Source organism: Oculina patagonica, chromosome 12 (assembly GCF_052425735.1).
Source record: "Oculina patagonica isolate OP01 chromosome 12, crgOcupat, whole genome shotgun sequence".
NCBI classification, from domain to species: domain Eukaryota; kingdom Metazoa; phylum Cnidaria; class Anthozoa; order Scleractinia; family Oculinidae; genus Oculina; species Oculina patagonica.
In genome coordinates, this window is record NC_135769.1 from 26,147,640 (window position 1) to 26,159,051 (window position 11,412).

At 36.4% G+C, this 11,412-nt stretch overlaps 1 protein-coding gene across 2 annotated transcripts; it reads right to left on the bottom strand.

Annotated features, from left to right (window-relative positions):
- Nucleotides 1-17: 17 nt before the first annotated feature.
- Nucleotides 18-11,265, bottom strand: LOC144633916 (leucine carboxyl methyltransferase 1-like). 2 transcript variants are annotated; one of them, XM_078492845.1, is made up of 12 exons: nt 11,047-11,265; nt 8,727-8,815; nt 7,371-7,492; nt 6,671-6,747; nt 5,919-5,971; nt 5,503-5,602; nt 5,253-5,373; nt 4,435-4,482; nt 3,235-3,288; nt 2,650-2,741; nt 1,965-2,062; nt 18-800 (listed from the first exon to the last, which is right to left on the bottom strand). In XM_078492845.1, the coding sequence occupies exons 1-12, from the start codon at nt 11,100-11,102 to the stop codon at nt 778-780; spliced, it is 933 nt and encodes a 310-aa protein (XP_078348971.1). In that variant the 5' UTR covers nt 11,103-11,265; the 3' UTR covers nt 18-777. The 2 variants fall into 2 exon arrangements, with proteins under 2 accessions (XP_078348971.1, XP_078348970.1); XM_078492844.1 differs by having other exon boundaries at nt 5,503-5,605; nt 11,047-11,256.
- Nucleotides 11,266-11,412: the final 147 nt, after the last annotated feature.

The window sequence follows — 11,412 nt, forward strand, 5'->3', positions numbered from 1 at the left end:
GACAACATGGATAGCTGTTTTCTTTTTAACATTTATTTTGTTTAATGCTTACAAAATTATCAAGAGAGAATAACTGATAGTGCAATTCTTCAGACCGAAGTGAAACACTCAAGATGCTTTTTGATTGTTCGTAGGGGGGAACAGATCCAGTGGAACTGGATGTATGTTTTTAGTCTGCGGCATTTTAATGTCCATTATTAAAATTGACTTTGAGCGATTCGTAGCTAGCGGGGTTATTCACTCTTGAACGTATATATTACTCTTTTTTTCTAATTACTAAACTATGAACCTTACTAAAGATTCCTGTACATCAAGCAGCCCTCTTCCTTGCCAGTCTAACTGAAATAATTTACACAGAATAAAGCAAACAAAGATCTGAGCTGCTCCATTGTAGGCAAAAGGCTCTAATTCATTCTCTTTTCTTCGTAACTGCTTCTTCAAGACTTCTCATGTCAAATAAACACAGTATAGTCCGTTCTCGTCTTAACCATGCAAATTATATTCAAACCAAACTGACCCAATCAGAAGCTTATAAAATAGATGTCGAAAAATTGATTGAAAACGTTACCAAATGAAAAGGGTGCTCAGTACAACTTATTCTTAATAATTTCGCAATTTCCGTTAACTACGGAGCTAATCACCCTTTTATGAAAAACACGAATGAGAACAACAGTAGAAGAGGAGAATAAATTCCCTAAGCTCTCATTAAGAAATCACTTTGTAGTCTCTGTACAGCACAGCCTGCGATGGCCATAACGTCATTCTGCTGGATTCTTTTCAAAAAGCAATGTCTGACAGTCCTGAAAAGTCAGAGAGGCATGTTTTTAGTATTTTGTTAGAAATAAAGACAACTGGCCAATTGTTGACCGTTTAATGAAAGTAATTAAATTAGCAAATAAAAATCCAAGAATTAAAAATACTGCAGCCATTTGAGAACACAAGGGAAACGTAGTAACGTAGTTTTAGCTACTCTTTTGGCGTAGCTCTTAGATAATACAGAGACTTACAAATACCCTACCAACAAATTAATAACATTACATTTCTAGGAAATAAATAGTACAGATTACACAAACAAGAAATATAGGCTAACAGGAATAAAAAATTTAGATGTCTTTCGTATTTTGTGCTTTATACACCGATTTCACAAATGGCGGACGCGCGGAAAAAAATTGGTACGGGGCATGAAACGGGGGTTTTTTGGATAAGTTCGTTTTTAAAGGGGAAAAGGTAATTTTTTTTTTTTTTTTTTTTTTAGGGGGATTTTTTTTTTTTTTTTTTTTTTTTTTTTTTTTTTTTTTTTTTTTTTTTTTTTTTTTTTTTGAGGAGGGGGGGGGGGGGGGGGGGGGATTTTTTTTTTTTTTTTTTTGGGGGGGTTTTTTTTTTTTTTTTTTTTTTTTTTTTTTTTTTTTTTTTTTTTTTTTTTTTTTTTTTTTTTTTTTTTTTTTTTTTTTTTTTTTTTTTTTTTTTTTTTTTTTTTTTTTTTTTTTTTTTTTTTTTTTTTTTTTTTTTTTTTTTTTTTTTTTTTTTTTTTTTTTTTTTTTTTTTCTTTTTTTTTTTTTTTTTTTTTTTTTTTTTTTTTTTTTTTTTTTTTTTTTTTTTTTTTTTTTTTTTTTTTTTTTTTTTTTTTTTTTTTTTTTTTTTTTTTTTTTTTTTTTTTTTTTTTTTTTTTTTTTTTTTTTTTTTTTTTTTTTTTTTTTTTTTTTTTTTTTTTTTTTTTTTTCCTTTTTTTTTTTCCTTTTTTTTTTTTTTTTTTTTTTTTTTTTTTTTCCCCTATACTATTTATAGTTTTATCCACTGGCAATACAACAATTATACTTTGAATACAATATGGCTTCTAGCCGCTCAGAGTGTCTTTTTAGTGGTATCCATTCCATATTTAATTGTGTCTAAAACTCTTTTTCAAGCATATGAACAAGAGCAAAAACAGACCAGAACGACAGTAAGGTGTTTTAAGTTACGCTTACCAAGTTGTGCTGCATCATTCACAGCCCAAGCAATGCAGTAATGCGATAGAAGCTGATGAAGCAGATCCACTTCGTCAAGGAATTCTATTCTCTCAATTCTATTTGGAGCATGACAAAGAAGAAAGTACAATATGACTGCTATAACAATGAAAACACATGGCGCGACAACCTAAATCGTATCGTGCAAATAAAGACAACGCGAATGAAAACATGGGTAAATGGGATGGCGTGGTGCTGTGAGCACTCGCCTCCCACCAGTGTGGCCTGGGTTCAATTCCCGGGCCCGGTGCCATATGTGACTTGAGTAGAGTTTGTTATTGGTTGTTGTCCTTGCTCCGAGGATTTTTCTCCAAGTTCTCCGGTTTTCCTCCCTCCACAAAAACCAACACTAGTACCACTTCTGAATTCCGATTCGATCTGGAAACAGCGGATGAAGAATCACTGTGGATATGCCACTGCTTTTTAAACATGGCTATCCCTCTTATCAGTTTGTGATTTTTATTAATAACTTTTATCTTTCCATAAAGCGGTAATCAAAAGAAAAGTGTAACATATCAACATTCAACCTATAATTTTTCAGGAAATGAAACAAATTTGAATCCGTGACAACTCTGAAGTTTCAATCTACATGCACGAAAGTGAATACGTATACAGCAAAAAAGAAACTACAGCAAGCCATACGAACCTTGTTCTGTCGCTTGAGGGTAAGTAGTTATAAACACTCATCATATCAAGAACTTCCGCTTTATCCCAATTGTTGGACAAAAATCTTTGTTTCTGTTAATTGGAAAATGGCATACATTAACGCAAAATAGCATAGCATCTCCACACTGCCAGAAGATGAACGAATGAAAAACTTTATTACAGTGTCAAAAACCACATACAGTAGAGGGACGATTTCCTACTATTTGGGGACACATGTTTAAAAATACAAGATTTGAACTAATTTAAATTTTTTGCAGGCAAGTACTTTGTGACAAACCATTAGCAACATACGTTTTCCTCAGCAATCTTTAGAAATGTCGGGAAGACGTTAGAAAACGTTCTCATGACCTTCAAACAGACTTTATTTCTTCAGTAACGTCTTAGAAACAAACTAATACGTGCATAGTTGCTTGAAGTGGTGAAATTCCCTTTCGAATGTTGACATGAGTTACTGGAGTAAATCACAAGAGAAAGAGTTGAACGCTAAAGGAGAGATGATCTTATCCCTTCACGCCCACACATATTGAACTCTCTTTATTATTTCCAAAACTTTTGAATAACTCACATGTGATTCAAGGTCAGGACAAGCAGACGCTCCAAGAAGTTCACAGTTTCTACTCTGCAAAAGACAACGCAGCGCGTACTGTAAACATGAAGGGAAATTCGGTTACTTCTAACAAACAGGTCTAAAACGAAATGAAATAACAAGACTAGGAAAGCGGAAAAAAAAGAAGCTGAAAAGGAGAATGGAAACGTGTCGTCAAAAAAAGTATTGAGTTAACAGAAGGGTAACCAAAAAATGAGATGGAGTGGCCTAATGATTAGTGCATTAAAACTTGCAACTACGATTTTTTGGCAACAATGTTGCGCGAAAAATCGAGCACCGTGTATTATGACACCGGGGACGATTTTTCGTGCAACTTTTGACTTGGTAACACGTTGCGAGTTTTTGAACCCAAGTAATAAACTCGCAACGTGTTGCCAACTGAACGTTGTTGAACGAAAAATCGTCGTTGCAAGTTGTCCCGTGTAACACACAAAACTTTTAGAGACTGAATCAGCCGATCCAGGCTCGGATCCTGGCTAGGCTTTTAATGTCTTGCTCTTGGGCAAGGCACTTTATTTCTCGCACTGGGCCTCTTTCCACCCAAGATGCGTTTATGCAAATTGGCAAAACGCTTGAAGTTTAGAACCAGCAAGGACTATCAATGAATGTACTTCTAGTGGCTTCATGCTATGGAAACTGGAAAGGGGGAGTAGGGATGGCGCAGTGGTGAGAGCGCTCGCCTCCCACCAATGTGGCCCGGGTTCGATTCCCGGACGCGGCGTCATATGTGGGTTGAGTTTGTTGTTGGTTCTCGTCCTTGCTCCGAGGGTTTTTCTCCGGGTTCTCCGGTTTTCCTCCCTCCACAAAAACCAACACCTCTAAATTCCAATTCGATCGGGAATCCGAGGGCCACAGGTTTGTCAGTCGAAAGACTGCTATGTGCAACCCTCGTAAAACAAAGTTGATTTTATAACCTGCATTCGTGTGGGCCAGCTGGCCAGATATGAAATCTGAAGGGCAGACAGAAACACTACTCTAAGTCAAGAAATGACCTTAAATATAATTGGCTTCAGTTATTGCCTCCCTTTGTTTGAGATTTTGTATTAACCAAAGAATGTATTATTTTACTTTTAAGTTTGGGATCATCAAGTAGAAAAAAAAGCATGACCAAGCTGGCAGCTACTTGTACAGCAAATTCAAATCAGAGTAAACATGTACCCTAAGATTCTGGATCATAATTTGTCCAAATCTGTCCTGCATATGCACCTGAAAGTTAACACAACCAAAAAGTGCCAATCAACCAAACAATTAAGTAAAATAATTCTAACTTAAAGACCCTCAGCTATTCAAGCTGTAGGAATCACAAACCACATAACACAAAACAACATGTGGTTATAGCCCCCATCACCTGCCCCTCCTCCTTGATGCCACCCCCACCACACCCCAACATCAGATCTAGAGATCTCTTGATAAAAATTAGGAATTCTAGGAATATTAACCCATTTTAACGATTATTCATGATCAGTTGCCATATAACTGACTGTAGGACTGACATACAGAATACACACTTGGCTCTAGTTTTTCAAGGGGTGGATAACACAGGATAAATCATTATCCAATGGATGTTAACAAAACCAACTACTGTATCCACTGAGTAGTGATTTATCTGCTGGGTGGTGTCAGTTATCTTTCCTTTGAACAACTAGAGTTTTTGGGGGGGGGGGGGGGGACAGCAGAAGTGTACCTTAAATTCTATTTTGAAATATTTTAAATGCATTTTGTCAATGACTCACTTGTTCATAGTTTATAAAAACAGCAGTTTTAAAATTGGCTCCAGCCCAGTTTATAATAGCTGCTGAATGTTCAGGTTCCATATAACAAAACCAACTACTGTATCCACTGAGTAGTGATTTATCTGTTGGGTGGTGTCAGTTATCTTTCCTTTGAACAACTAGAGTTTGGGGGGGGGGGGGCAGCAGAAGTGTACCTTAAATTCTATTTTGAAATATTTTAAATGCATTTTGTCAATGACTCACTTGTTCATAGTTAATAAAAACAGCAGTTTTAAAATTGGCTCCAGCCCAGTTTATAATAGCTGCTGAATGTTCAGGTTCCATATAAACCAGCACGCACTCCGTAATAAACACTGTCGGAAGGCTGAAAAATAACAGTCATACACAAAATACTTGCATTTTAAAGTGATTTTTTTTATTATCATGTTTGTTTCAGCTCATAAAAAGAAACTTGACAGGAAGAATAATAAGAAGGAAATTTTGCTTGTATTACCTTTTATCGACTCCAATTTCACTTAATTTGCTTTCAAGAGCACCAATTTCTCTCAAGTCGACAGCCAACAGATGGTAGTGTTTAGAGTGAGCTTCATTTCCTTCTGGATTGAAATGAAAAATGATTGCACACACAAAGTCATAGTAACATACAAATGCGCCATGTATTCATCAAACCTGGTTCAAGTTACATGAAACTGCTGAGGTTGGGAGTCTGTTAGTCTGTTACTAGTTTTATTTGTGGTAATACCTGGAAAAAAGCTCAAAGTCACACATCGCCCTTGCACATTACTATCACACATTGCTCTTACTGTAATGTACTGTGTATTGTATTTCATTGACCTTTACTAAAATTGTATAAGATTTCCTTGTTGCACAAGTTCAATTACCACAAGTCATGTGTGTGACAAAACATACCAATTTTCAAACCACCATCTTGAGAAAATACTTCTTGGAGTTTTCTTCTTGCCCTAATGAAAAAGAAAATCAGAATCATAAAATACACCCTGGAAGAGTGGTCTTAAGTAAATTTCACCTTCCTTCTCACGATACATCTCTTGACCGAAATAAGAATCATGCATGTCTCATGAAATAGAAATAAGGTGACTCTCATCTTACATTTTTAACCAGTACAGTAACTGACAGACCGTGTACTCCTTTAGTTTGCGAGACAAAGTTCTAGTGGTTGTTATAATTAGTATTATTAGTAGAATTCTACAAGAATACTAATGCAAATGCGACAATCTGATTGTTTGAACTACTTATATACTATCAGTCGTTAACATAACAGTTTGCATTAGCTCAGAACAAGTGAATGTTAATAAGACTTAAATATTATACAGAAATTTTGAAAATTGTTCAATTTGAAACACTTTAGTGAGAATTCTACTAAAACGATTAGATTATTTGCTCTCAATTTCTATAAGGTGAAAGTTGATTTGGCCAGTGGCCTCATATCACCTCATAGAAATTTCGATCTCAAAATCCGGCTGATTGTTAATTAACATAATCTTAAAAGTCTTGCCCAAAGTGCAATAATTCTGGTCTTGTAAGGCTTGACTAAACTTCGTCTGAACAAAGAAATCTTAGTATCTGTGGCATAGCAAGCCAGCAAATCGCCTACCAGAAGAATGAGGAAAATAATGATCATTATGTAAATTAAAACTTGCCTTATACTGTAGCACTTTCTGCTGGTCACATTTCCAAAATCTATTTCAACAAACAGCTTTGGAGCTAAGCCTTCCTCCTTTACTTAACAAAAGACACAAGGACAATTGAACAATGTTAACAGACTATTAAGAGATTGAACATTCAATGCCACCTCTCAGGTTAAAGCTAGAGGTGTCAGTGAACATGTACAAGCATACTGATCTACAAGTATAATTATTATGGCTTATGCTTATTGCCAGCTCTGTTTCTATTGAATGTGGCAACTACGAGAATTTCGGGAATGCCAGTCTACAGCTACCCACTTACAATTATCTGGGTGGAGAGAGGCACTGTGAGAGTAAATGTCTTGCCCAATAATACAAAACAATAACCCCAGCCAGTGCTCAAACCCAGACTGCTCTAAAGGGGTGCAGTGCACTAACCATTAAGTTACCACCCCTCCCCCCTTAGAAGAACTGGAGATTTGACTAGATAGATTCAGATCCATTAAGTTTTTATTTTCACATGTTAGTTAAATTAATTTATTTTCAGTAGTTTTTCTAAAGCTGACGATTCAGTAAAATTTCTATTTTCAAGACTCAGTGTACATGTACATGTATCAACCCTACCTAATAAAAAAAGGGCCGAAAGTCTCAATTGAATATAAAATAAAACTGAATACTACATGTACATGTAAGCAAATCAAAAGCTATCGATTACCTTTAAGAGCCAAAAGAGAGAATCAAACCCTGCACCAAGATTGATAACCTGACAGTTACATTCTGTCTGTGAGAGGAACTGGTCCAACAGTGCTCGCATGCCTTTGACACGAGCATAGTAACCTGCGAAAAGATATAAGTTTACAATTACCCTGATTAACATAAAACTACATAACAGTTACATGACTGCACAGTTGGAAGGAAACAAACAAACACAGCAGCCAGTGAGTGATAAAAGTTTTTTTTTTGAGTCATATGAGTCCCTAAGTCATGATTCATGAGTCTATGATTTAATTTTATTGTAATTACAGCAGAGATTCCAACCCTTTTTGAAGGAAAATAGGGAGTATTTTTAGCGCTGAAGGTGTGCGCCTCTAGGGGGGTCTGGAAGCATGTTCCACCGGGAAATTTTGCAAATTTAGGTTCTCTCAAGTGCCATTTCCGGCATTTTGACATCATTTCTGAGTTATTCTATAAGGTCTTTATTCTTTTCACAAACATTTTTGGTACTTTTCTTTACTTTTGCTACACTCAGATCGCAAAAAGTACTAAAAATTAGCAATTTTTCTCTTATTTTCAGAATTTCATGATAAATCGGGAGAATCTGATATAAATCGGGAGAGCGGGAGGCAACGCATCAAATCGGGAGGGTTGGAATCTCTGTTACAGTTACCGGGTATTACAGTTGGAGGAACAAGTGCAAGTTGATGATGACATCACTTCCCCGAGAAGTGACTGGGCCGTGATTTTCATCCCAGAAGTTGCTAAGCAACATGACATATTTACATGCACGACAGCTTTTGGAGTACTCATGAGCGCTCACACTAGTTTTTAATTGGATGAAATACAGTAAGTTGGAAATTCTTCGAGTGCTTCAACGAAGATTTGCCAAAACTGGCACTTATTACCCCGACTGATTAATTTGAAAGCAGTGCTGCCCTCAGTAACAAATAAAAGAAGTGTACTGTACAAACAAACCAGAGTGGGACTAACTGCAAGAAAAACCAGAGTAGATCTACAGTAACTGCAAGCTATCCAGGCTGATAGCGACCGCAAGCAAACCAGAGTGGAACTAACCCCAAGCAAACCAGAGTGGAACTAACCCCAAGCAAACCAGAGTGGAACTAACCCCAAGCAAACCAGAGTGGAACTAGCTGCAAGCAAACCGGCTAATAGAACTTCTGTACAGACAAACCATAATTCGGTTTGTGTAATTATAACTCATAACTCATAGACTCATAGACTCATTTAACTCATAAAACAGGGGACCTCACAGCCAATACCATGACACCCTTTGAACAAGACCACAAAAAAATTGTATGCTCTTTTGCTTAAAATTAATAAAACAATGCATAACCTCTGTTAATTTCTGGAGTCTTTCTTTCTCCTAGCTTGGTGAAGTGCTCAATATAACTGTCTGACCAGTAGCCAAGTTGGACAGCAAATCTAAAATCATGACAAACAACAAAAGGAAAATAATATATAGAAGTTCTTTTCAAGTCCAAACTACAGTGTTATATCACACAAGTGAGTGGGAGCGGCAGGTAGAGATAAAAGTCTACAGCATCAGTCTGAGGTGTCCCACACCACTGGAGCTTGTACCAGTTTTTGTAGCAGTAAGCCACTAGCCGGTAAGGACTACTTCTACTCAGTCCCAGTGGACAGGACAGGTGTTCTTTGCAGGTTGCTGACTGAAAGATCAACTTTTGAGTTTAATTGAGTCCACTTAGCACTTCCATTAGCCTAAATAGCACTCCAGTTAGCCTACCGGTGACTTAGTTTCAATTGCTTGTGGTTAGCCTTTATAATTTTATTGGGGTCTTAAGCTCACTTTAACTCAAAAAAACACTAGGTCGTTTCAACCTGCATCCTGCAAAAAATACCTGCCACCCTGGACAGGATGCTAGTCTGTCACAGTGTTTCCCCTAGCATTTAATTTGCCAGTACCAATTTACAGCATATACCTGGGCGAGAGTGACAGAGGCAATGACCCTGGCGAGGTCTTACATGTACATGTAAACCAAGACTGGTCATTCTGGACTCCAGCACACACAAAAAGCCATAATTTAGGACACAGTGCCTCTCACAAAGTGTGGAACCACGCTTTTTTTCACTACTTATAATTCCCAAGTGTGTTCAATATTTAGATTGCCAATAAGACAGAACTAAGAATGAATGTACGAAAAAAAGGAAAAAGAATAAAAAAAATTGTATTAAGAGAACTACACTGTAGCCTTCAGAGACAAAGTGAAATTCTTGAGATACGACTTCAGTCACCGATAATTTTTTTTTTTTTTTTTTTTTTTAATAAACGTTATTGTTACATATGCAACAGAAAAATACAAAGGAAAAGAAATAAATAAATCAGTAAATAACAGAAATAGGCACTGGTAGCAAACAAACTAAAGTACAACATACAGTTGATAATGTTCGCGAGGGAACGAAACAGTGTTACAATTGCAGACATTGTTTACAATTTTTTACAAATTTTAGCCCTTATTATAATAAATTATACAATTATTTGACACTCAGCTTTGTATTTGCGTACAATTCTATTTTAACGAACCCAATTTCTATTTAATAATACTTAACACTATTATTGTTCTTGCTATATTATAAATGATGGGGCAGAGGCGGCTATTCAGTAGAATATTAGGGTGCGTTTCTTTGGGAAAAATCCAAATCCGGATTCTTGATCCAAAAACGGATTTTGGGTTTCTTTACCTATATCCGAAAATGGATTAATCTTGGATCAATGATCTGAAGAATCCACACTTCGAGTGGATACATCAGATCATATCTGAATCCGGATTTTTAGGATTCATGATCGGTGCGTTTCTTTGGGAAAGGATTCGAAAAAAGTACCTTGGCCCAGCGGTCTTTGCTGTGAAAATACAGGTTCGCTCTTTGTAAACACTGCCATACGGAAAGTTTTAGGCGGTTATTTCGATCAAAATACAAAAATATTTCACGATAAAAGGAAACGGTAGCTTCATATATTCACATATGTAGTTTTAAATGGGATACAGGTTTTCTAGAAAAGCCACTGTGTGCCTACGGAAGTTGTATCCTTTTGAAATTGTCACTAGTGAAATTTGCACTGATCATTTTGCAATCATTTTCGCTCTCAGATGCTTTCTCTTGCCACATTGCGTTTAACGCTAAAGATATCTACTTCGACGTGTGGTTTTTGTAAAATATTTTGTATGCTTAAATTATTTTAGCTAGGATACATTCGACGAAAAATAAATTTGTGCTGATATTTTTATGTTTTGTGCGAAATGTGTTTACGGGTTTGTCATGGCAAAAAATCCGTTTTCGGATTCTTCGTTTCTTTGGGAGCAAAGTATCCGTGTGATCTGAGATCAATGATCCAATTTTGGATTTTCCCAAAGAAACGCACCCTTAAATAATTGAATGATTAAATGATGTTTTCAAATTTATAATTAATGAGTACCTTATTTAGTCACCGATAAATTAAAATTGTTGCGTTTGTATTCTAATGATCTTTTTTCGCCATACATGTTAAAGTTTAATTATTTGATAAAGGATGGATCTGGCTAAACACCAGTGCAAAGGTTGAAAAAAATCCAAAGCTCGGATCTGCTTAGTTCGTCTCGAACTCTATCATTTGCTCTGAGTTACCTGAAGCGAGTTAAAAACCAGTAATTTCTTACCTCTTACAAGCAGTAGCGTCGTCATTTGTGGAAATAACAGCCTCATCCTGTGACATTCTCTCCTTGAAGTACGAACGTGATCAGCAGAAAGACACGAAACATTTCAAACAAGCCGCCATGTTTGATTGCGTTTCGCAAAGCACTATGGGGTTTGCCCTCGGGGGAATGGTCGCGAGTGGAGTCTCTTCACGCGGGAGTGTCAGCCCTGCCTGGGCTGGTGTCAGCCAGTCCGGGCAAATTCGGGGCGCGAGTGTCAGCCCAAAATGGCGGGGCTCAGAAATGTCGTATACCTTTTTTTGACATTGTATTTCGGCCTTTCTCATTAATTTATGCAGCATTTTAGTTTCCTAGAGGAAGAGCACATAT

Bases quoted from the DNA above. Each gene is read 5' to 3' on its own strand.
- LOC144633916 (XM_078492844.1), bottom strand. From the start codon at position 11,102: ATGTCACAGGATGAGGCTGTTATTTCCACAAATGACGACGCTACTGCT. The intron at 5,606-5,918 runs GTATGTTTTGTC...ATTTCAATCCAG, and splicing joins AGATGGTGGTTTGAAAATTG to AAGGAAATGAAGCTCACTCT. The intron at 5,374-5,502 runs GTAATACAAGCA...GTTATTTTTCAG, and splicing joins GAAATTGGAGTCGATAAAAG to CCTTCCGACAGTGTTTATTA.